The sequence below is a fragment of the Pholcus phalangioides genome, unplaced genomic scaffold, assembly GCF_987345545.1.
Source record: "Pholcus phalangioides strain wild (caught in Gottingen) unplaced genomic scaffold, Ppha-v1.0 ptg000003l_1, whole genome shotgun sequence".
Lineage (NCBI taxonomy): Eukaryota > Metazoa > Arthropoda > Arachnida > Araneae > Pholcidae > Pholcus > Pholcus phalangioides.
This window is the reverse complement of record NW_028301596.1, coordinates 34,601,474-34,629,121: the sequence shown is the minus strand read 5'-3', so window position 1 is coordinate 34,629,121 and position 27,648 is coordinate 34,601,474. Positions and strand designations below refer to the sequence as shown.

Below are 27,648 nucleotides of genomic sequence, written 5' to 3'. Positions count from 1 at the left end.
AATTATTTTTTTATGTTAAATCACATATGCGTGACTTCAAGCGTGGGACCCTGCGTGACCGCATCTGTCTCACACCCCTAAGGGGAACTCTCGTCACTTTAATCGAATGCTAAATGTGTATGTTTAATGGTTGTGTGCAGTGCATTTATGGTGCGAAAAAAATAATAAAATCGTAACATAGGCCCCCAGAGCCCTGTCTGCTCCTACCCAATACCTTCTAGAGCAGAAAGCTTAACCCCGACATTCGTGACGTCATCGAGATCCGTCCTACGAAACATATCTTTCCTGTAAGATCGTTTTTCAGCAGCACCACACACTAACGTCAATGTGTTACATATTTGACCCACGTTGCTATATTTTTTCTCAGTGTTATAGAAAAACGGGCCGAATTATAGTAAAGACTTGAGCACTCGAATAGACAAGTTTATACTTATAATTCATTATTTTCAAGTATCAATTAGGGCCAGAGTTTTAATAAGAACTTGACAATTACCCTTGACCTCAAAACTTCCCAAAGAGCATTAATTTTTCAAAACTTCATTTCTGTTGATTTTAACCAAAAAAAAAAAAATATTCATTGAATACCAAAAGAAAATTGAGACCACAATTCAACTATATAATATCCTTTATTTTTCATCACACATGCAATATATATTTTCAGTCATTTATAAAAAAAAAATATGTAAAAGGAACTAACTTTTCATGAAATAAATATACGTTGCTTTGCACTATGGATTGGATATGGATGATTGCACGATTATCAATCACACACAAAAGCATGAATTCTATGCTAAGACGTGATTCAAGTAGTAAAAATCTATTTCTAAAACAGTGCTTTTTTTAAAAATGTCACCTGCTTCCTTTTTGCATAAAATTTTTTTCCTATAATTTTTCTTTAAAAGTGAATTTTTATTGGAAGGTTCTTTAGAAATACGTTAGAAAAAAATCCACAGAATTACCCCCCCCTCACATTCTGAAACTTACTTCAAAGTAATATTGTTAGTACCTGTATATATTTCCCAAACCTGGCTTGTATTCATCAACACAGTATTTTGTAATTTCTAAAGAACCCAAAGTTGTTTATCATAACACATTGGGAGTCTATTTCGAAGAAATCAGCACCTGTACCAATCATTGATAAACGTAGATTGATTTATATTATGAAACAATGTGTGATCTATGTTCAAGAAGGGCAAAACATGAACCTCACGAAATTTATAGGCGGGACGAAATTCTTATTTGGGGAAAAAACACAATTTTTTTAATACAGCCATCTTTTTTCTGATATTTATAATCAGATGCACTATCAGGGAAAAAAATGGTCTGGCCCTGTATGTTGAAGGGCAAGGATGAACATGGAAATTTATATGGGAACTTATGGACAAACCCACTATTTTGTTATTAATGCAATCAGTTGCGATGGCAACAACAATAAAGCCAATACATCCAAATGCGGATCAATTTTTAGAATTACATTATAAAGCAATGAGCCATATATGTTGAAGATAGGCAAAATATGTATCTGACCAAATTTAGAGACATGGGGCAAAATTCTATTTAAAACTCTATGGTTATACACTACTCCCAGGTTGATAACAACAATATATATCCAAGATATACAGAAGACTGGATGTTGTGAAGATATTTATTATTTTAGATGTTAATTTTTTTTTTTTTTAAGGAAGGAAAAAACTCATCTCTGCCTCTACCGGGAGTCGAACCCGGGTCCCTTGATTGCCAGACGAGTGCTCTGACCACTAAACTGCAGGGGAGATAGAGATTTTCCTTCGCTAGAGCGTATATATGTATGCCGAACGGAACCGTGCAATGGATGGTGAAACCGATCAGCTAATAGGGACCCGGGTTCGACTCCCGATAGAGGCAGAGATGAGTTTTTTCCTTCCTTAAAAAATTAACATCTAAAATAATAAATATCTTCATAACATCCAGTCTTCTGTATATCTTGTATTAACAAGTGGTGAGCGACATTCATGTCAAATATAATAATCACTTGAATATTTTAAGTTGTTTTATGTGAAGAATTTAAAGTTGAAATCTTGCCTTTTGGTGTTTCTAATAAAGTCAGAAATTTGTTAATTTATATGGAGTTATAAGGCCAACACCTGTTCCAAAGAATTTTGGCGTTATATCAGTTAATGGTTGGAATAGTGTTTCAGAGAGGCTTCATTACATAAATTAACACTTTTATAATGAAACACTATCTTTGTCTTATTAGTGTTATTCTATAAATATTTCAAAACACATTTAATTTTAAGAAGAGAAAATTCATGAAATTTTAAAAACTGTACAAGATATAATTGAACATTTCTTGATATAAAACTTAAGAGACACATATTTTACTCTTACCTTTGAAATTATTTTAGTTCTACATAACATTATACAAATACAACGCCACAACAGGCAAAATACCCAACGAGGTGGCTTATAATCCCTACGTTTTTTACATTATAATCCCAATATACGTGTTTTTTTGAAGTTGTGCCGATTGCGTTTTTCTAATAAACAGAATAAAAATTTGAATTGAAATCAATTCAAGAAGTTGAAATTATGTTTAGTAATTTTTTTTTTGTAAGTTCACTGCAAAATCTTGCAACAAAAATCTCCATTACTTTAAACATCATGGATCATCAGACTAGTTCGTGTGACGTCGTTCAAGTGGGGGAACAAAATTTTTTTATTCTTTATGCTATTTTGATAGTTCTTTTTTTCTTCAGTTGGAGGAGAAGATTTGGAAAATGAGAGAGAAAAGAAATCGTGTTCACTGAATTTCTGGCGGCAAGCAGGGTTTGTACTACAACAGGGGTTCACAACACGCACTGTTTATACCCCCACATACACACATCTTGACTTGGTTGGGCGCAATATGGAACGAGGCAAGTCCCATGGAAGACATAAACTAAAAATTTTATCGTAGAAGCCTGGCTTCAGGATGTGAGGGGGAGTGGGCATGAAATATATTTTCTGTAATTATTCTGAATTCCCTCCAACTGTTTATTCGTTGAAAATTTCTTACGTTGAAGGATAACATTAAAACTGTGCTATTTAAAATGGTTTAAATAGCACAGCACCAATATTATCAATTAACTTAATAAAGCCCTATCTCTATGTATAGCACTGAGTTTATGAAAATTGGGATTGTGAGATTAATGATGTTTGTTATAATAATATTACAGAATATTAATAAATGCATTACATGTAATTGTAAAAAATGAGCTCACCTGTGTGATTTTATATGCAGCTGCACAGATAGGCCTATACTTCCTTCACTGAAGCTCGCTTGTGGCCGGATTAGCTGTTGTTTTTTCAACTATTCTTTTTAAATGACTTGGACAACAATATTGTTTATTATATTGGCAATATTACTTTGCCAAGAAATGAATTAAAATTAACGTTTAAACTAGAAATTTATCATTAAAAAACTGCACGCACGTGCATGCTAACGGCTGTCAATATGGCAATCAGGGACAAACAGCTACCGACGGGGAAAAACAGGCCGGAGTATGATGATGTCCTAACAGCGCGCAATATCGCGGGCGAAGGCTTTCAGCTCTAGAAGGTATTGTCCTATCCAACCTTGTTTGAGCCATGACGTCCATTCAAGACCTCTTGGGACAATCATCAATTTTCTATACACACACACAACGCAGTTCCATGCCTGGGCAAGACGTGAAGCGTGTGGGGAACAAATTTCAAATTTTCCTCTGCTTTTCTAACATGGGCTGCATTTATTCAATTATTACATTCTGCAGCTTCAATTCTGTCTAACACCATCTGGTCAAAGCCAAATTAATTAATGCATACCAACACCAATCTCTCAGATCACTTAGTTGTCTCTAAATGGGGCTGGAAAGGGGAAGGGCTTTCTGATTATATAATTGGTAGTGAGAGTTGGAAAATTATAAAAAAGCTCAATTCTTTTGAAGTTTTCAATGCCTAAAATATCCAAGTTTTATAGATTATGGCCTCTGGAATTCACTAATAAATTTAAAACTGTTAAAATAGGCATTTATAAAAAATTTCATTAATTAGCACAAAAAATTAGCACAAAAATTTCAAAAAGGTATTTTTACCAAAAAAGTTTTAAAATAGGCAAAAAAAGGCATTTATATGGCATTTTGCCTGAACTTCCGGACTCTAGTAATCATGAACGAACTCGTGAATATCATTAAGCTGTGTGTGTGTGTGTGTGTGTGTGTATAATATATATATATATATATATGTAAGATGTACTGATAAACTGGCCATTCATGTAGAAATACTGATTTTTGGAAAAATTTCATCTCTGCCGCTACCTTGACTCGAACCCAGGTCCCTCGAATGCAGTATCAACTGAGCTATAGTGATAGAATATTTCTTTTTTGCAGCACATATATATTGGTACCATGTTGAATGGTTATTAAGATACTAATTTTTGTATCTTTATACTGTATGTATCTTTCCAGTTTTTCAGTACAATTTGTATCATTAAGGTGAGTCTACATCCTCATGATATGCGTTGTTTTTGAGTGAGTGGTATGATGCCGAAATTTCCCATCATTGTGTACGGATGTCGCGAAATATTTTATTGCGAGCCAAGGACAAATGTCCAACGAAGAGGCTAAAAAAAGATGCCCATAAAAAATATGGATGTGGAATATATATATATCTAAACTATATAAAAAATACAGCAACCCAATAAGAGCATTAAAAAATCAACAATTATGATAAAATATAAATATACTACCCACATAAAAAATTATGGCTGTCTCATCTAAGTATGGCTAGCTTCTCGATTTATCCCCCCAATATGTTTATCATATTTCTTTTTAAGTGTCAATCGTGTTAGAATTCAGGACCCAGCGGTAAGCTATTCCATTTATTCACAATCTGATTAGAGTAAAACTCCTTGCGACACCACGAACTAGAATTGTCCCTTACCAATCGATGCATCAAGACCACGCATGGCCCTTCTCTGCACCCTTTTGACTAAGTCAGTGTCCCTCTGTAAGTATTGTGTGTTGTCTCCAAAACCTAACAGCATACTTCAATCAAGAACGAACTAATCCTCGGGAATGTGTAAAAATCACTTTAGGAGAATACTAAGAGACCTTTTTAAGAATGAAATCAAGCATTCCATTCACTTTTTGACCACCGCTGAACAGTATTCAGAAAACCTAAGTCACTCCTAAATAAGAATATTCAGATCAGCAATCCTAGTTGCATCCGGAATAATAACACCATCCAACTCGAACGAAACATTTAACATTTTTCTGGAAATTTTCCATTATGAATACGTTTCTGTCGAACTGAGCCATATGCATTAGACCCCCCAGAGCACGAAAATACCCAGTATAAAAGCATATATCGCCAAAAAAGAAATTATTATATGTGTGTGTGTGATATATATATATATCAGGGTTGGTTTTTTACATCAAATTTTTGACATGATAAGCGTCAGAAACTGGTTTAAACCATCAAAAACCTAAAGGAATGCTTTTGGATATTATTTTGAACACAATAGGTTGATAATATGATGAGGAACCTATTTTTTTGCGTATTACGTTTTATTTTTAAACAATAATTTGTTATAATAATTAACACTAAATATTAATTATAATTTGCAATTTTGAATTTTTCAACAGGCAGTCTAGAACAGATATATAATTTTATGGTCCATTTTTATCTAAACTACTGATTACTTGTGTTCAATTTCCTAATTGAAATAGAGCTGTTTATTCAAAATATCTGCGATAGGAGATCACAGGATTAGATTTTTGACCTCAAAAACTTACTCAGTGTTGAATCAGTCAAAAACATATTGTCAATGTTGTCATTCTTACTTATATACTAAGAATAAGCTATAGCAGCTTTTTTAAGCATCATATGCACAATCAGTACTTCTAAATTAAAGGAAATTTTAGTCTTACAATTTAGTATTTTTATCGCTAGCTGTATTCTAATGTTATACACAATAAGGGTATCGTTTTAAGTATCAGTGATTACCTAGAAAATTTAATAACAGAAATCAACATTACATGAATGGTGTAGAAGAACTTTTAAACACTCCTGCTATGGAAAGAGTACAGCAAATGGTTTATATCAATACACATATACTGTATAAGCAGTTGAAGAAATTTTGAAAGATCGAGAATCCAATCATTTCCATAGTTTTCCCTCCAGCCTTTATGTTAAGCTCTATTGAAATTGTACAGGGTGGGCAAAAAGTCCGTAGAAACTTCAAAAATTCATAAAACCGAAAAAATAACCGAAATAAAAAACGGTTTGCAGGGTTAGCTTCGCTAGGTCACGGGAATTTTATTAAGACAGGTCAAAAAAAAAAAAAAAAAACACAGCTGATTGGTGACACTGACGTACACATCAAAGAAAAGATACGCAATTAACGAACAGAATGCCTTCAAATCGTTTATTACAGCAGTATGTGTTCCACATGACCACCACCACCACAGGGGATAACACATTGCAGGCGAGTCACAAATCCAGCAACGGCAGAGTGCAGCAGGTCCACATACACGGTTTACAACGGTGAACTGGTTGTGGAATAGAAGCACAAGTTCTTATAACCGTCTCATTTGCATATTTCCATCGAAGTCACTCGTACCAGTGCCACCTATCGGGTGTTTGGCTGTTTTGTAAGTTTTTTCCTGTCGTAAAAAAATTCCCGTGACCTAGCGATGCTCACCCTGCAAACCGTTTTTTATTTCGGTTATTTTTCCGGTTTTTATCCATTTTTGAAGTTTCCACGGACTTTTTGCCCACCCTGTATATTTTACAGGCAAAATACACATATATTTTCAAAAATAATTCTGCAGAGAGCAGAAAATTATTTTACAATCATATTAAATATTTATTCTTTGTATAATATAGTGACTTTTAACATTGCATGCAATCAATGTGTGTATTTTCATCGGCAGTTTTTATATTGAATAGCAATATTTAAGGTTTTTGACGTAACAGTTTAAACCATCAAAAACTGCCATGCGTTAAAAACCTGCCAATCCTGATATATATGTACAATACACTGCGCATAAAAACAGATTCTAGCTGTCGTAACTAAGTATGGATATCTTCTCGATTTATCCCATTGTGTCTATCGCACTTTTTAAACGTATCAATTGTGTTGGAATTCACAACCCCCGGAGGTAAGCTATTCCATTTATTAACAACCCTATCAGTGAATACTTCCTGTGATACCACAGCCTGGAATTGCCCCTTACTGAACGATACTGGTGTCCTCTTGTCGAAATAGAGGAATGTCGGTGTATTAATAACTCGTTGTCCATCCTATCCATCCCGTTGAAAATTTTTAACACTTAGATTATATCCTCCCCCTCCCGAAACCTACGTGCTTCCAGTGTAAACATATTCAAGAAATCGCCTTTCTTCATAGCTCAAGCCTTGCGCGCTCAACAAGAGTCCGCGTATCTCTTCTCTGCACCCTTTCAACCAAGTCTGTCTCTCTGTAGGTACGGTCAACAGGTAAGTTACCTAGCAAGGTGGCTGAAAAAAGATGTCTTTATAAAACCACGAGTTGTGGTAGCTTTCCCATGTGTCTCAGCCCTGAACGCTATTCAGGTGTGGAGTATTACTGAGTAATTCGATCAAGACTCGAAAAACAGCATCGTGAGATGTTTCGCAGGAATAGATGAGGTTCGCTTGTTACACCTTTCTTCCGGAGTAACACGTCATCACTCAATACCAGGAGTGTATCCAAAAATAAATTATTCTCGCAGACTAAGGAAAATGATCGCTTTGCGGGCGGGGGGGGGGTTAAGAGTTTAGCTTTCCTCAGAGCGAAGTTGAAGAAATGGAGGTTTTTGGAAAAAGGGTGAATTTACGTGCTTTCGCTCACATAACGTTATGGAAGTATGAGAAGGAAAGAGAGGGTAAGTTTTGATTATCCCATCCGACCACTTCTCAGAGAGATTGTTTAGGAGCTTTTTGCTGACGATCGGAAATTTATTTCTCCCATCCCCCAACTCCTGAAGTTTCTTGAGATGCCTGTCGCACGATTCTTGCCGTTTTCTTGTCTCTGGGTTGCGTATTGACCAAATCCTGGGAAATGAGTGTTTGGATCGTTACGTAATTTCGTACATTTCAGCGTCTTTTCACCGGAACACAACCAATTCTTTTCGATTTATTAGATTCGATTTTTTTACCGCCTTAACAAACGCAGACAATCCTATCGATCTTAATTTCTACAGTAGAAAGGGAGCAGCGATGGGGGAAAATGAAATTTAAGTGATCACTTTCTGTGTCGACGTTTTTCGTGTTTCGGCGTGTAAGTATTAAGTCATCATCTATGAGGAGGGGGGGGGGGTGTTCCGATTTGCTGACTTTTGATGACAAGGGGGGATTTGGATAATGCTTACGTCATTAACCACCTTTATGAAAATATGAGTTAGGATTCAGAGGGGCAGAGCTGATGACGAAATTATGCTGACAAGGGGGAGGGGGGGGGTCAAAAATGGCTAAAAATTTGCTTACGTAATACTTGAACGGCCCCTTTGATGTTTTGCTCTATTGTGAAAACTAATTTTTCCAGAGAAGAATGGTTGTTCATTTGCATTTGAAGCCAGTGTGGTTATCGAAAAAGAACTCGTTTTCGAAACGGTTTTGTCGCCGGGCATGACTGTTTTATTAATATCGTATTTTTCGTATGTCCACCTTTTTCAGCCATCCGGTGTCTGTGTCATCGTTTACCGGCCTGATCGCTGATGTCCTGGTTGATGCAGAGATGTTTAACTTTGTAGTCCTGAGAATGTTTCACACGGTAAATGCGGGTCCATAATTATGTGGATATTTGTTTAATATCCGACTAAGAATCTCAGATATTCGGAATCCAGGCAGTGTTGAAAAATAGTGTACGAATGGTGCTCTTAACCACCTCTCTCGCGGCCGAGATTCCTATTAAGTCCAACAAGGAAAAAGTCTTGAATGAGATAGGTGTCTCAGTTAATCTTAGAAAGAAAAAACAAATCGAGTACCTATTTACACGTGTGCAATTATAGTCGATGATTGATATAATCTTCCTCATGACGCAGCTTTTTTTCTCCTCAACTTCCTCACAGACGCACGTCATTTTTATTTACGACCACTTCACGCCGCTTAAATTGTAGGGTGTGTATGTATATTCATTCGTGTTACGAGAAAGGAAAAAAAGAATTACACACGAATACTAATAGTTATTTTCCGGTGCTGTGACTACAAAATGAAGTTAAAAAAAATGAAAATGGCTTCTATGACTGGTGACACTAGTGGCGACAGTAGTGGAGATGGTAAGGGAGTCAGAGGAATAAAGTGAATTCTAAACCAAGAGGGAATGAGCCCACAATGCATGTTTTAGAGTGAGTGAAGCTGGTGAGAAACGTTTATCTCCGCAAACTGAATACCAATCACGGACGATGGATGCACCTTTTACTATGGATTTTTTTCTTTTTTTGTGCACATATTCCCCGTCTCGAATTTTTCCTGTCTGAGTGTGTTGCCGAGTGATTTCTTCCGATGCGTGTTAAACAGTATCGAGGAAAAGTGTTTTTGTTCCCTATTTACCCTTTTTCCATTCTCTTAACTGTATCAAAATGTATATCCCTCGAGTGAGAAATATATAATGTGTGCGCAGTGGCTCTTCCCATGGCCAGTGCCTTTTTCACGGCACGCTGAGTGACTACCGCGGCGTGACGACGCTATGTGTATGGTCGTCAGAGTGACCGCGCGTGATGTATATGTGATTTTTTTTTTTTCATATCCATTTCCTCGGACATAACGAATAGGTCGAGGAAGGGAGCGAGGGTGTCGCTTGATCACAAGTGCATGACATCCCGAGGTTGGGTAAGAGGGAGGAACGGGACGGCCGGGGAGTTCTCTCCCGTTGACTGCTCACGCGCGACATGGACCGATCATCTGTTTCTGTATATCCATCTCTCCACCTACGACCGGCTACTCTCTCATGCTTTCGATTTGGCTCCGTTCAGCCTCGTTTTGTGCTTTGCCTACTCGCTTGTACATACTTCTTTCATTAGGGTAGAGGAGTGGTACCAGCCGATGCGTGACATCATCCTATTGCGTAACTTATGCGATGACGACGATATTGCGCTGCTGGTCATTCTCTTTGTATGCGGAATCATTTTATAGTGTCGCAAACCTGTTTATCCTGTGAAAGATTTGTTTAATCACATTATTTGTGTATTTTTAGTTTTTTTTTGTTCGCGTCGCCCTTGAGCGGATTCGGCTGATTTGATCGACGGATTTGAAAGTAACTCGAAATTGGTTTAAATTTAACGATACATTGGCCGGTTCGTTGGAGTCTCCGTTCGAGTCGAAATGCGTTGATAAAATTATAGTATTTCCATTGGACCGATGAATCGGACAATTGTCTCTCGATGAGATCATATGCATGAAATAAAAACATAATTCACGGATAGATATCATTATTCTTTAATGGGGAAATACAGTGACGGAGATCAGTTGGTTCTAGCAAAACCTGTCAACGAAATTAGAAGGTTAATTACACCGGACAAAATGTCTAGTTTTTCCTCAACCTTTTAACGGCCAATGTTCCCAATTGGGAACATCGGTTTTATTAATTGCAAAAAAAATAATATTTTTCTTGCATGAAAGCACTTGATTTTTTTTCCTGAATGCATGAGATTCCAAACTTAACTTACAAAACAAAAATTTCATTCATTTCAGCACTTACGCCATTAATTATAAAGGAAGAATAAAATTTATTTTTATTATGATTTTAATGTTGTTTCTATGGACATGGGCAAGTCCAGAAAACATACAAGAATTTTTTTTTTTCAAGAATTTTATGGTCGATATCTCTAAACTAAAGGATCGGGGCAGGAAATTACAGAAAAGAATTAGAAAATCAGTTCAAATTTTTATTTGGCCTGTAAAAAGTTTTAAGGAGAAGCGTATTACGGCGGTGGGCTAGGGTTTCAGTTTTGAGTGATTTGTGGTCAAGAACACGGGATAAGGACGGCAAAATTTTAATAGCCCACAGGCGATGAAGCCATGAATCCGCCTCTGTTCTAGGAGAATTACAGGTACAGCCACCTTGTCCACCAGGAGCATTCAGCTACCTGTGGATTAACTGTGTAATTGCAAAGTCTGGATACTCCGCAAAGTAAACCGGTCACTTGCCAATTTAACTTTAGACGCTGTCCAATTTGCGGAGTGATCGACCAGTTGTTGGTCACTTCGAAAAGAATCTTGATTATTTACCGTAACATATATATATATACACTGCTGGCCACCCAAATTGCAACACCAAGAAAGACAAGAGATATCGCAACAATATTTATTTTGTAGATAACATGTTGACCGAGCATCAAATGATTAAATTTATAGACTTCTGTGAAGTGTGGTTCCTGCCAAAATCAGTAGCCAGTGTAGCCGCCATTGTTGGAGATCACCGCTGCCACACGCCTCGGCATTGATTCAAAGAGACTTTGGATGTGTTCTTGGGGTACAGCAGACCAAGCAGCTTCCACGCGTTGCCAAAGTTGATCTGGTGTGGCAGCTGGGGATGTAATCTGGGTCAATCGTTGAGCAACCATGGACCACATGTTTTCTATCGGCGAAAGATCCGGAGAGCGAGCTGGCCTGGGAAGCAATTCAATCTGTCGATTGATGAAGAACCTTTGGACAATGCGTGCCACGTGTGGTCGTGCATTATCCTGTTGAAATATGGCTGTGGGCAAGCCCTGAAGGTAAGGAAAGACAACTGGCTCCAACTGCTCGAAGATGTAGCGCTGACTTTTTAAAGTACCGGCAATGCGTACTAGAGGAGTGCGAGAGTGATATCCAATACCGCCCCATACCATAATACCCGGTGCAGGACCAGTGTGGCGGTGCATAACGCAGCTGTTCAGCATCCTCTCTCCACGGTGTCTCCAGACTCGAATCCGACCATCGTGGTGTTGCAGACAGAAGCGTGACTCGTCAGTAAAGACAATTTCATTCCATTGTGCCGTCCACATCCTTCTTTCATCGCACCATTGGCGGCGGAGACGTCTGTGGTTCTGCGTCAAGGGTAGACGAAGCAATGGACGTCTTGCGGGCAGACCACTCTGCTGTAAACGGCGTCGAATGGTACGCGCAGACACTGGATGATGCGGTACAGACTGAATGTGCTGTGCCATGGTTCGTGATGCGGCTGAGCGATCCGTCACTGCCATACGCACAATACGCCTGTCATCACGTGAAGTGGTGCACTGAGGTGGATGCGATCGAACACGTCGGTCCGTCGTACCCTCCTGCATCCAACGATCACATATCCGCATTACAGTTGTTTGGTTTCGTCCAACACGACTACCGATTTCCCTGAAAGATAATCCACAATCTCGGTAGGCCACTATCCTTCCTCTGTCGAACTCGGATACTTGATCAAAAGATGATCGCTGTTTTCTACGAGGCATAATTGATCGTTTTTTTGAAAAAACCACAAGAAAAACACAATTGCCGTACTTCAAATCGTCTAAATCTCCAAGCCTTAAATTCTAATCATTTGCATGTCTCACCTCCGCTAATGCATGTTGTAAATTTCATATTATTTGCATGCTTCCTTCAGGGTGTTGCATTTACGGTGGCCAGCAGTGTGTGTATATATATATATATATACATATTTATTTATTTCAATTTTTGACTATAAATCTGCTGGGAAATTAATAACTTATAACTAAAGTCAACTTATAACCGACTTAACCAGTCATCTAGTTATGACGGCATGACTTTGTACCGATTTTTAGTCCACTTATTTGAATTTTTAAAAACTAATTAATAATTATTTTTCACTCTTATGATATATATATATATATATATATATATAAATATAAATTTTTTTGTTGATTTAAAATGCAATTAAGAACATGAAGTTAGTTTCAATGTATTCATAAAAAATTTTAATCAAGGAAATGTATTACTACTACTTTGAAAAAGGAAACAAAAAACAGAAATTAATTGGCCAGATGGACTGGTTAATATCAATTATAACATTACCATTATAACTGATTTCGAGACTTGTCTCGGCTTAGAGGGCGCCGCTCAAGGATGCGCGAATGTGGGGAGGATGGCGGCATCATTAATACGCTGTAATGTCTACTTTCCAGTGTAATTGATCCGTACCCAATTTAGTATTTAGTACGTTGCACTCTTAACATATTTTTTGCTTTTCCATATTGACCTTGGTACAACATCTATTACTTTTAATGTCGCTCCGCCCAGGGCCGTAAATAGGGTTTTTGTGTTATTTTACCGGCCCCCCCCCCCACCCCAAGTTCCGGTCTTGGCTCTGCTTATATCAGTTTTTAAATGTCCTTTCAAGCAAAAAAAGTAGGGAATTTGGCTTCTTCTCTTTATTAAATTAGCTTCACTTTATTATCTTTAGTACTAGATATAATATCCGGCGCTGCCCCGTTTTCTTCAATTGTACTGGAGGAATTGAAAAAGTGACAAACCATTGTAAAGGAATGAACTGTAATACATAACACTTTGCAACATTAAAGAAGTGTCAAACCATTGCAAAGACATATACATGTCTGAAACGCACTGTTTGAAAACCACGGTAACTAAATTAAACAATCTAAAAGTCATTGTTGAGGCTCAGAAACCATTGTTGCCCGGCAGATTTTTGCTCATTTCGGGCATTTTCCCAGCCAACTCTGACAAACTTTTGAACTAGCCGATCGTTCAATCTGGGCACTGTTTGGTATGTATGCAAAATTTTGCAGCGATCGGTCTCATTTGTATGTAACCAGGGCCGGATTAATTAAGCAAATAAGTACATGCTTAAGGCACCAGAAGAAAAGAGGCACCACAAAAAATTATCAATTTTTCTATTTTTTTTTGTTTTTTGTTTTTTTTGTTCAGCAGTAATTATCCGGCAAAAATCCTAGAATTTTCGATTAATTGTGTAGTTGAAGACCATTAAAATTACTGCCCAAATGCAGAAAAAATTGATAATATTACAGATAGCATTAACCTGATCTCTAGTAATATTGAGTTTTTGGAATGAGATTTCAAGCAATTTCTATAAAGCTTGGGCTTTTTTAACAGCATCATAGGACCCTTTGACAAACTGAATTTCCTTGGGGGGGGGGGGGGGAGGCTACCATCTAAAAATACCGGCCTGCCAATTTGCATAATAACTGTCGCAAATTGTGAAAAGATTCAATTTTTACCAGGTCCTCAGGATGTGGGTGAGACCCCATGCATTAAGAGTAAGCCAAGTTCTACAGAATAAGGACGGGAACTTGAAAACGCTCAAATCTTTGAGTTAATAGCAGATAAACTGCATGGTTTCAGGAGTGTTATCTTATCGTTAACTATATTATTACCCGTGCGAGAAAGTTTAGTTGCCCCTATGGTGTGTAATCCTCACCAGTAAAATAACCCTGAAAATTCGCTGCTGTATTTCCAGCCGGACGAAATGCGTCGAAAATTTCCGCCTGGGAGTCCAGTGGTTAGGGAGCTAGTCCCTCATTGTGAAGGTCTACTACGGGGTTTCCCAACGTGAAAGCTCGTGCCAAACCATTGATGATTACGAGGCGATTCCGCGTAACCCTTAACAAATTTTGACTATTTCTTCAGTGTACAGGGTGTCCCGAAAATTCGAATTCCTTCTTCGGAACAAGAATCGAAACTTGTAGTAGATAAAAAGTGTCTAAATATATATATATATATATATATATATACTGTATATATACTGTATATTTGTGAGTTACACTTAGTGCGACCCTATGAAACATATTTTACGGGGCTAAATTATTTTTCATAATATTTGGTCATTTCTTCATTTTAATAAAAAAATTAATTTTTTCAAGCTTGCTAAAAAAAACTCTTTGAAATTTTTAAATCGTTATTTTAACATGAGCTGCGGGCCCATATCAATGTGAAAATGTCCGTTTTTTTTCGTTTGGTCATCCTATTTACACACACACAGCTTCAGAATGACGAAAAACATGCTCATTTAATCTTTTTTCTCCACCACCTTCATTTTCTGCTCAATAGGACTAATTAGACCGTTACTTATACAATTTACAGACTATTCCGAACGGCATTTTTATGTTTCTCACCGAGAGGTTCGTACGCCAAGTGTTTGGTGTGCTGACTTTCTTCAATAGCAATGTGCTGTTTGATCATCGTGTCGCTGTTTTTGTAATTGATCCTTGTATCAGAAAAGTCACTGGTAAGGACAAAAGTGGGTATTGAATACGCGACATCTCTGAGCATGTTGTGGCACAGTTCGTAAATATCTTATCGACCTGAGCTACTATATTTCACTGCTGTGTAAGTAATATTCCACAAATACCCACAGTTTTATAATCATGACAACTAAAACGAGTGTCAAAGAAAGTGAAAGAGTGGATTCGACCCCCCCCCCCCCCCCCCCCACCGGTTCCGTGCGCCAAACCAACACCAGCTATAGTAAATGCGAAGATTAAATTATTCAGAATTCAGCAAAACTGAAATCGTGGTCTCAGAGGAACGAAAATTTCCAACTTGAGCAAAAACATAAAAACAAAGTGAAAGGATGGTTAGTTTTTAGCAATTGACCCTATCTAGGTTACTTTTCTGGAAGATGCTAAATGTATGCTTGTCACGTGATGTTACATGACCAGCACTAATTGGACATTGAGAGTCATTATGTGTTACTGGGGTGCGGAATCTTGAAATTTTCCGTCAACCCACCCACATATAATAATGGTCACTTGTGGGAAATTTCCCTTACGCTTTTAATTCAACAAAAGAATAACTGAAGAAAAAAAATGCAGTTCAATGCCAGTGCCCTTCTCAAGTTCTCATGTGGTTCAAATGACCTGAGTCCCTCACAAATGAGGACGGGAGCAAAAAAGACAACAGGGCATTTATGAGGTGCTAAAACTTAAATTACTTGACGTTTTCACTTGAACTCGAACTCCAAATGTTTGGAAAATTACCGTTTCTATACATTGAAAACATTGAATCTGTGCAATTATTGTGGATTACAAAATGGTGTCGCTTTATAATTTTTCATTGCATATCGTCAACTCAAAAGCGAAAAGTTGCGGTTTTTTTTCTTTCAAATCTTCATGAGAACAATATATGAATACTCAAGATTTAAGTTTAATTGACCATCTCAATGACATAATGAAGCTCAATTGACCATCGGAAGAAAGAGGTGGGAGAACCACAAAATGCAAAGAAACAATTTAAAAGTTCTGCTTCTTTGGAGGAAAATTCTCATCAGATTTGCATGTAGGTCTTGAGTTTCGGTTGTATGAGATTTTTCGGGAATTCCCAGGAAGTCGTCTTATAAAAAATTGCTTTAGGTGAAACAGTGACAAGAAAAATTTTGATACTATCAAAGTTCCTGGATTTTTGGGGTTCCGTCACTTTTGATTCCGCGGAACCCCAAAAAAACTCGCGCAGAACCCTAGGGCAAAGTCGCTTGAAAGTTAATCTTTCAAGTGGCTCATATAACTCTTAATGCGACTTCGTCCTTGGGTTCCGTGGAACACAAGTTGGAAAACCCTGGTCTACTAACACTAACAAATCCCCTGGATAGAATGCCTGTGAATTACGATTGAAAAAAAAAAAATCATTGGTTTTCTCTGCTAATCATTGTCCAGTACTCTCATACTTGAAAGTTTTCATAAAAGTATTTCTTTTTTTTTTGCATCCGCATAGGCTACAGAGCTCAGAGCCTCCCTTTTGTAGGGTTCGGTCTATAACTCCTAGAATATAACTCCTACAGAGAGCTTTTTAGTTCGATCCACCATGGAAGTAAAAGAAATGCTAACAGATTAAAACTTAAAAATGTATCTGAACAGGTACCCAAATGATTGTGGTTCATCAAAAATAAGGTACCTGTGAGCGGAGGTGGAGATTTACGGTTTTGCCGCCCTTCTTATTCTAGTCTAATTTTCTTGCCCACTCATTCCTTGAATTTGCTGCCTTGTGCTATGATCTGCTTGTCCCCACAACCTATAAATATGTCCGTGTCTCTGAGTCGAATATTTACTAAACCATCAAGAAAGGGTATTCTCGGGTTTTCGAAGCCTCGTCTATCAGTTACGAAATCGCGTGTTACGCTAATTTGGTGATGGCGGCTACGCTACATACTTACAGTTTATCGTTCACGTTACTATGGTGTGGTGATTAGCAAAATCTCATACTATCTGTTCCTTAAGTTTTGTTTTAGTTCCGTTGTTTATTAGATAAAATGACTTTTTTTTTCTAAAGGATAGTAAAATAATGCTTCTTTTAATGCCCATTTTTTTTGCAGACGGAAATAGCCAAAAGGTTGAACGCCATTATAGCACAAATTCTACCGTTCCTATCGCAAGAGGTAAGAACCGCCACCTCCTTGTGACTTGAGCATTTTCCAACCATCCAGTTCGGCAGTGGGTGTTCTCTCTCTCGCCAATGTCATATTTATTATGTGTGATTTTTTTTTAAAATTAATACATGTTTATTTGTTGAACAGCACCAGCAGCAAGTGGCAGCTGCCGTTGAGAGGGCGAAGCAAGTCACCATGACAGAGCTGAATGCTATCATTGGGGTGAGTGTGCCAAATGGAAACCATAATTATGTACTGGAAACATATTTTCATTTACAGTTTTAGATGGTTTTCCGTTTTATAAAGTTGCTAGTCAAAGCTATTATCATCGATGGGACTATCTTTTGATTCCATTTAAGACAGGTTTCCACTGTATTTAGGGTATCATTTGATAAATGTGTGTATATTTTTTCGAAAATTGCATAATTTTGTTATAGTTTAAAGCAATCGCCAATACGAGTGTTTTTCAGGCACTTCGTATTCAGAATTTTTCCTTGCCCGTAATCGCGTGATAAGAGGGGCATATTTCAACGGGATATCACATTGAAATGAAAGGCCGATAAATGGTGTGCGACTACTACTTCTATCATATTGGCCTGCATTCAAGTGCCAGTGAAGTTAAAAGATAGGAGTGTTACATCTTCACAGTGATTTCAGTTGGAGAGAATGATATCAGCTGTTGTGTCGGATGTTTATTCTGGTACCCGCCATAAAAGAGAAAAAGGAGCACTTATAGCAATGTTTTTCCGATAAGAAAGGATATACACACGTAGATATAAGTTCGGTTATTGTGGATTGAATTCCGCTAGTTGTCCTGGTTATCAGTGTTCGATGCATCTTCACACCCGGAAGCAGCAACTGGCGCACCTTCCTTTCATGCTGTTTTTTTTCAAAGAGATGCTGCCTATCTTATTTACGAAGTGAAACTAGCCCTCATCCGTCCCTAGTTCGTAATTACTCAAACGAGACCTATATAGAACCTTATCGAATGGACAGGAAGCACACTGGATTGTGTTGACCTTCACCAACATCTAGTGGGTATGAAAATAATATAGCGGAGAGCGTCGCACTCTCCGCTATACATACGAAGGTTTTTAACAACTGGCTGTTGCGAAGATGAATCTTGGAAAGAGAAAATTCAACTGCCAAAACTTTCTTTCCAAAATTCATCTTCGCAACAGCCAGTTGTTAAAAACCTTCGTATGTATAGCGGAGAGACGTCATACTTTCATAAGTCGCCATCTGGTGGCAGCGTCAGCAGTTGTGAGCTTGGCCTGAGTTAGGTCCGGCCATCCATTTATGGGCCCTTTCAGTGCACACGAGCTCCAAGGAAAGGTTGAGAGATTCGTTGCCTTTGTAGTCTAGTGGTCTACAGCGTTCACCCGGAAAGTGAAAGGATGTGGGTTCGATTCCCGCAAAGGCAGTTGAATTTTCTCTTTCCAAAATTCATCTTCGCAACAGCCAGTTGTTAAAAACCTTCGTATTTAGTGGGTAGCCTTTTTTAACTATGAAGAGTAAATATGTCCCTAACACTGCGCTCCCTTTGAACATGGTTATGGATCTAGCATGTTTAAGCTCAAAGTTCCTCTAGAACAGTTTCTCAAATTTTCTGTTCCATCGCCGCCTTCTTCAGAAATATTTTTCTCTCATCGCCCCCAACTCAAACGTACCCAAAGGATTCTATGTTATACCCGTAGCTTCTCTCGCCCCCTTGAACAATTCCATCGCTCACTTTGGGAAACACTGCTCCAGAACGATGATTCTCAACTTTTAATGACTTGCGCCCTTTGTACTATATAATTTCTATGACGGAACTTCGTAGGCCCGTTTTTTTATTTATACATCAAAGTTACTAATTTATTTTTATTATTTAAAAATATAACTTTTTTTCTTCAAAAATTTCCTGTTTTTTTTTATTTTCCTCCAGTGGCCGCGGAACCCCTGGTGAGTGCACACGGAGCACCGTTGAGAACCGCTGCTCTAGAAGAAACTTAATTTTTCTGTGAGGGTTTATGACCCAAAGGACAAAAAAAAAAAAAAAATGAATAAGAAAACAATCTCTTTCCCAGCAGAAGCAAAGCTTTGCGCTGAAAAAACAACAATAATAATAAGGATTTTTGGGTTTCCGGTGGATCTCATTTTTACGAGCCCTTGCGCAAAGAGATCTCTCTCCCTCTTTCTGTGTGTGTTTATGTATATACATAGATGAATAAATATACAGTATGTGTACATAACACATACACACTCATCCAACCTATCTTTAAGAAACTGAAGCTTCTATTTGCAGATTGACGTTTGGTGCTGGGGCGAGACAAAGGCATTTTTACCTCAAAAGTTAAAAAGAAAGAAGCTTAGAGCTTGAGGGGAGGGAAGCTTCTTCTAGGAACAGCAGATGCGCAAATGTTTGTGTAAGCCTCGTTCAAGATGAAACAGTTTAACAGCAGAGGCAGCAGCAGCTACTTCTGTTACTGTTGCTATCATCATTACTGTTGTTATTTTTCTGTTTCTATTTCTCTCTACATCCATGTTTTAGTTTCCTGGTTTCTCCAGAAAATCTTTCAGGGCTTTTCCAATGACAAACATTTAGAAAGAGGTAAACGATGTTTTCTCTAATTGAAGAACCTTTGCACTGGTCTAGCTGGTTTCAGTTGAAGTAGGGGGGGGGGGGCTTCTCGGTCATGGTTTGAGTCATGTAAGCACAGCGGGCTAAAGTTGATTTTCTGTGGTTCCAACAAGGAGCTGGTGACTGAACCGACTTCACCGTACACCGACGACGTGCGCAAAGGGTGCTTTAAAAACTGACTGATGATTTCCGATTTTATCAAGACTTCTTATGCGTGAAATTGGCGATTTATTTATCTATTCAAGATCTATTGCGATTCGTGATTGATTAAAAACAATAATTTTCGGATACTCCCATCCTTTGAATGCACAACATGTAAATTGTATTTAAAAAAAAAAAAATTGGGCTGTTTTTTTATTTCTCAATTTGAAAGATGACTGCTCATGCATTAGCACTTCGTAAATGTCCAGTTGTGTGCAACATCGAACGAAGTATAGCGTAACTCGAAAAAAAAAAAGTATTTTTTCAACTTTTAATATAGGCAACATAGGCGTCGATAGACTTGAAAGTCTGGGGGGGGGGAACGATGATTGATCGGGGGGGGGGCCATGATGATTATGTCAATGTCAATTCATATATACGCAAATACATTAGATCAGCCGGCTTTACCTTTGGCACTGGGGGGGGGGGCAAGCCCCCATGCCCCGCGTCTCCGCCCATGCATTACAAGTGTACAGTGACTATGGGGGATTTCAGTTTCGTGAGCCACAACTTTTGAACACGTTTTTATTCAGGCTTCTCACCGAATATTCAGAAGTTTTTTCAAACTCACTGAAAATCACTAAAATTTTACACATTAAAATCGTGATTTCGCTCAAGAATTCCACTGAATTAAATTCTCATGTGTACGGCCATAAGAGGGATGAAGAAATATAGATTGATTCTCCAATCAGCTGTTGTAATCAAGTTTTATGAAGAAGAATGAGACAAACCATCAAGTCTTATTAAAACATTCTTCTATTGAAACAAGGAAGTCTTTTCTTTCTTTTTCATGCTGTGGGAAGGAGCTGCAGGGAAATGATACCACTGCATCCCCACATAGAGATGAAGGATTCTGTTCATAGAGCAGAAAAGGAAGGAAGACCACCCAAGTTATCTTTGTTGGTTTGTGTGGTGACAGATATTGTAGAAAGAGACAGACTTCTGTGCTTTCTCCCTTTCATGATGAAAACTTGTCTTTGTCAATGGAGAGAATTCCTGTCCTCCCTCCTGCTGATTCTAGCTTCTATTCCATAGGAAGGATTTGTTCAGTATTACTTGTTTAGTGAAGAGAGTTCTTCCCATCCTCTCTGGAAAAGATGAGATGAAAAGAATCAATGAGATGAGAAGAAAAAAAGTCTGTTAAAATTTTTTCCCCATCTGTGTTTGAGTTCTCATTCCATTTCCAACCCCTCCCAACAAGCAACTTCATAAATATAAAATTTAAACAATAAAATTATGTACCATACATTGGATTTGTTGAGTAAATGCTCTGATTGACATCATTCTTTTATTTTGTCTCGGGGAGGGGGGGGGGGCGTTCAAGTATTACCTAAGCAAATTTTTATACATTTTTGACCCCCCCGGGTCAGCAAAATTTCGTCGTCAGCTCTGCCCCTCTGAAACCTAACGCATATTGGTGGGTTCAGAGACGTACGCAGGAGGGGGGGGTGGCCCTCGTGCCCCCTCCCACGATCAAAAATTTATTTTTTTAATAAAAAAATATTTTTATAAATTGAAATTTCAAGAAGAAATTACCTTTTATGTGTTATTATAATAAATTTATCTTAATTTCAATGTTATTTGAAGGCTATGAACTCAAAATTTATCTTTAATAAATTCATTGCGACCTACCCTCTAAGCCATATAATGATAACTCGCATAAAGGCCTTTGGCCTGCGGACCAAATATGGCCCTGGGGGTTATCTGATGCGGCCTGCCCTCCTCAAACCTAATTTTGTAAAAATGAACTGAGCGGCACATTTTTACAGATCGCTCAAGTGTCACGTGGTACAATTCTAGAACATTTAAGCGGCCCGTGGCACATTTTCAGATCACTTAAATGACCCAGGACACAGTTCCAGAACACTTAAATGACCCAGGACACAGTTCCAGAACACTTAAACGATCCGTGACACATTTAGAGATCCCTTGAGTGACATATGACGTAGTTTTAGAGCATTTAAGTGGCCCCCAGTGCGGTTCCACATCGCTCAAGTTACCCGCGGCACATTCTCAGATTATTTAAGCGTGATCCGCGGCATATAATTACGGATCACTTGAATGATGCGTGGCACAGTTCCAGAGCACTTAAGCGACCCGGACACATTTAGAGATCACTAAAGTTGCTCTGTAAGGCACTTATTAATAGGGGGGGATGTTACTTCAAGTGCCCACAAACTATCGAAAGGTTTTCCTCGTTTTTGACGCACTTAGTAAGATGCCATTAAAAATATTTCATATTTTCATAAAGGGTGGTTGATGACGTAAGCATTATCCAACCCCCCCCCCCCTGTCATCAGAAGACTGCAAATCGGAAACCCACTTCCTCCCATCTATGATGACGTAATACTTAAACGGCCCCTCATGATGGTTGATGTATCATGTATTAAGTTCATGATAGGGTTTCCGAATTCCCGACATTTTGGATCGATCAGGAACGGGAAATCGTATTTCCCGAGAATTCAGGAAATCACTTATTTACAATGGAACCCTGTTTATAAGACTCTAATTTATAACTTTCTCATTTATTTGGGCGCAATTATTCTCCATACATTTAATATTAAAATATTTCATTTATGCACCACATAACTTGAACTACACAACGTTTTCACTCCAACTCGAATTCTAATTTTTCACAAAAATGTCATTCCACTAAATTCATGTATGTGGGAATTTTTTGAAATGTCACTTAACGTATCGTGCATATAAAACACTGCACAGAATTAAACAAATTCATTTAATACTCCTTAGATTTTAGTTTATAACCCTTAACAATAAATGGCAAAATACAATATTAAAATTTTGCAATGACACAGTCAATAGATTTTTAGAAGTCATGTTTCAAACTCAGGTAAAATGTCAGAAATGACATACTTCATAAAACGTCTTTAAAATTTCGTAGCCGGTCAATTTGTCGCACTCAACTTGTCGCGCTCAACTCGTCGCGCCTCAATTTGTCGCGGTACAAATTCGTCGCAGTGCCAATTCGTCGCAGTGCCAATTCGTCGCGGTACAAGTTTGTCGCAGTATCAATTCGTCGCGGTACAAATTTGTCGCAGCTCCAATTCGTCGCGATACAAATTTGTCGCAGTGTCAATTCGTCGCAATACAAACTTGTCGCAGTGTCAATTCGTCGCGGTACAAATTTGTCGCAGCTCCAATTCGTCGTGATACAAATTCGTCGCAGCTCCAATTCGTCGTGATACAAATTCGTCGTAGCTCCAATTCGTAGCTGTACAAGATTTCCGTCGTGTGAATTCGTTGTAACGTCAATTTATATATTACAGCGCAGAATCAATTCGTCGAACCGTCGATTCTTCACTGTACATGTTCCACGCGAGCTTGTATGTAGGTTTTTGTCTTACACGTGAAATAAAAACATGAACAAAAGTGTACACGCAGTTAACTGAAAATAATTAATTTTTGTCAATGCAGAAATTAAAATTACAATATCAATTACATTTAAAAATTTAATTGCATATAAAAGTTTAATTATACTTGAAAATTCGGTTATAAAAATTTGAAATGTTAAATAATTGATTTTTGCTGTAATAAAATTTCAATATCATGTGGAAAAATTTCGGTTTGTATGATATTCCCCAAATTACAGTGAGCCTATCTTTAACGGTAAATTTCTATCTGCCCCATTACAGTATCTCCATAAGGACTTGAAATATTTAATTAATTAATAATTCAATTAAATTAATATTTAATTTTCACCGTATAAGACGCACTTCCCGCTTTTGTTGGGATTTCTATTTCTCACAGCGAAGGGAGTTGGGCGCAGATCAAGGATGGAAATGTACAGTGCTTATGAATGACAATTCGATGAAGTTTTCATAATGCCCACAGGATGAGCACCGACAAAGGCAATGTAATCACCAATAAGAAAGATGACTATGGGTCAGTCGCATAGATACAATATAACCATTAATCTTATGTTTATAATCAGTCGCATATCTTTGGCTGGCTTATTTGAATATTTTCACATAGTTTTCATTAGTGTCTAAGCTTTTGGTACAAGGTTGGTGTGCTTGGTCTACATATTTCTGTTGGCATAAACATGGAATATTGCAAAACCGAACGTGAAAATGATATGTTGGTTTACGTGTGTGTTTAAAAGTTTTTTCCCCCATAATTCATGTTCCGAAATTAGAAAAACTTTTAATGCAATTCAAAATGACTTAGCCTACTATTAATTTTCTTTGAGTTTTTTGTTGTATCTTAAAGAGAGATACAGGTTATACGAATGACAAAAAATAATGTAGTACTTTTTAAAATTAAATTGTTTGAATTCAATTTAAATTGCAATAAATTGAAATCTTCTACGTATCTTTAAAAAAAAGAAAAAAATTATGGTAGTTCAAAATACCATCACGTATTATTCTATAAATCATCATCGGGTTTTTACTGCAATATTCACGTATATAAGTGTAAATAAAATGATACTCAAAGCACTGAAAATAAATAAAGGTTTAGATATTGTGGACTTTATATGTACGATATGAATTGTTTTTAAAATTAAAATTATCCTAATAAATGTAGGCTATAATCAGAGGCGGATTTATAGTTTTCCCACCTGTGGGCTATTCAAACCTTGCCTTCCTTCTTCCTTTCTAATTCATGTTCTTGATCACCAATTACTTAATTTTGGTCATGCCCTTTCACTTGAACTTGTCATCTTGGGATAAAGCCCGCATACCCCCTCCCCACCTAGGAAATATACCTCTAAATATAATAATCTTACATTGTCTGTTAATGTTAATTCACTTGTATTGTAAGAAGAAATTTTTACTAATCGTTGACTGGAGCCGTAGACCAAGCACACCAACCTTGTACCAAAAGCTTAGACACTAATGAAAACTATGTGAAAATATTCAAATAAGCCAGCCAAAGATATGCGACTGATTATAAACATAAGATTAATGGTTATATTGTATCTATGCGACTGACCCATAGTCATCTTTCTTATTGGTGATTACATTGCCTTTGTCGGTGCTCATCCTGTGGGCATTATGAAAACTTCATCGAATTGTCATTCATAAGCACTGTACATTTCCATCCTTGATCTGCGCCCAACTCCCTTCGCTGTGAGAAATAGAAATCCCAACAAAAGCGGGAAGTGCGTCTTATACGGTGAAAATTAAATATTAATTTAATTGAATTATTAATTAATTAAATATTTCAAGTCCTTATGGAGATACTGTAATGGGGCAGATAGAAATTTACCGTTAAAGATAGGCTCACTGTAATTTGGGGAATATCATACAAACCGAAATTTTTCCACATGATATTGAAATTTTATTACAGCAAAAATCAATTATTTAACATTTCAAATTTTTATAACCGAATTTTCAAGTATAATTAAACTTTTATATGCAATTAAATTTTTAAATGTAATTGATATTGTAATTTTAATTTCGAGTGTCATGAACATGAAGTTACGTACAATGATCTAATTAAAAGTCTGATTTCATTCTTTTCACTCGAGAGTTGTTACTTTAGAGTTGAAAAAAAAATCAAAAATCGATTGACATTTGCAGTGGTGTCAGAGACAGAGATGCTGTTGGTGCCCAGGGTACTTTATGGAATGGGTATGAGCACCCAGAGAAATGATTCAGAAATCAAAATTTCCTACTTCAAGATCAAGACAAGAACCCACAAGTTCCAAACACTTCCGACATCCTTGGCCAGTCAAAGGTGGCGACATGAAGGAAACATTGAGGAGGTGGGGGGGGGGGCTGAAAATCGCCATTCATTCCGTTTATAAAGGACTCAAATCCCGACAAAAAGTGGGAAATGCGGCTTATACGGTGGAAATTAAAATTAAAAAATTTATTTGATCTCAATTTTTTATTTGGGTGAGCTCTTCAACATCTCTCACTGCGAGAAATGGAAATCCCGACAGAGATGCGGCTTATATGGTAAAAATTAAATTTTAAAAATTTAATGACTTCAATGAATACTTTCCTTCATTTGTTAAAAATTAAAACAGATGGGAGGGGGAACATTTCCAATAAATGAGAAAAAAAACTAGTTTCATTTTTTACGCCTAAAGCAACTACCCTATTTATAAGATCACAACAATCATATGAATTTTAAAGCAATTCAAATTTGTCGCGATGAAATGAGCTTGCGACAAATTTGTACCGCGACGAAATGAGCCTGCGACAAATTTGTACTGCGACGAAATAAGCCTGCGACAAATTTGTACTGCGACGAAATGAGCCTGCGACAAATTTGTACCGCGACGAGTTTGCAGCACGACGAATTGACGCTGCGACAAATTGACTGCGACGAATTGTCCCGCGACAAGTTGAGCGCGACGAATTGACCTAGACCCTTAAAATTTTCATTCACAGATTACTTGATGTAAAAACGCAACTCTAAAGTGGACGTAACTTCGGTTCTAAGCATCATATAAATAAAACAAGGCCTGGTTTAGAACCATAAAAAATGGGGACTTTCATAAAAAATGAAAAAGACAATTTTTTTTTCAAAAGTGAGATTTTCAACGTAGTTGTATACCTTAATTGCTATAAATATCTTCTATTGATTTAAAATGATTTTTGCTAGGTGAGTCATTTAAAATTTCTTTGGGAGAGAATTTGCTCTAATTTTTCTACAGTTATCAAATGCCATTTTACTATTTTTTTTTCATTTTTTATTTTTTTTATTTTGAATCTCTATGCCGAAGGTAAAGGGCCCTGCGTCCATTTCCGTAAATATTGGGATAACGCTATTAATTAGCAGTGCTTTCGTCACCTACACATAGGTATAGGGACACTAAATCTTTTTCAAAATAAATAACAGATATATTAACACAAACAAGCTCTATAGAGAGACATACTGAACTAAAAAAAGTTTGTTTGCACCTGAAACAGGACAGTTGAGTGATTGTCCTGTAAAATTTCCCTTTTGTCACATGGTGCCTTTACCACTGGCATACAAAAATTCAGACTGAGCAAAGAAAAGAAAAAGATATATATCTTAACTTTTCTATAACTTCAATTCCGTATATACTTGCCGCTATAATATTTTCATAATTAGGGTGATCAAATTTTTACATCTCTTTGATAAAAATAATTATTCATACGTTTTTTGCACAAAATAACTAGAGAATTTCTCTCTAGATTTCGTTTTTGAATCTTTGAATCCCCATTTTTCATCCCTGGACCACCTCAAAGGTGCTGACTTGTTTTTCCACGTAATCACAAGTCATGATAAAAAAATTTGTGACCATTAAAGACCATTGGCTAACCTCTTTAAAAAGCGTAGCTCTCTCAAAAATATCCCCATGAACAAATTATTCTCCCACTTTTGTGTATTCTCCCACTATTATTCTTCCGATAGTGTTTTCCGCATTTAAAAAGTGGCTGAGGGTCACCCTACCTAAAAAAAAGTGAATGAAAAATTACCGAAAATTCTTTCTCCCTTAAAGTGGGGTTGCTTGAGACCCTTGTCCAGCTGTGCATTTTCA

At 37.3% G+C, this 27,648-nt stretch overlaps 1 protein-coding gene across 7 annotated transcripts in view; it reads left to right on the top strand.

Annotated features, from left to right (window-relative positions):
• LOC149088448 (transducin-like enhancer protein 4) overlaps positions 1-27,648 on the top strand; it is a 110,360-nt gene that overhangs the window by 37,215 nt on the left and 45,497 nt on the right. For all 7 annotated transcript variants that reach the window (XM_089247544.1, XM_089247546.1, XM_089247545.1 and 4 more), the window contains exons 5-6: positions 17,291-17,353; positions 17,492-17,566. In XM_089247544.1, the coding sequence (XP_089103670.1) occupies positions 17,291-17,353; positions 17,492-17,566 (138 nt within the window). The remainder of the gene's footprint in view (positions 1-17,290; positions 17,354-17,491; positions 17,567-27,648) is intronic.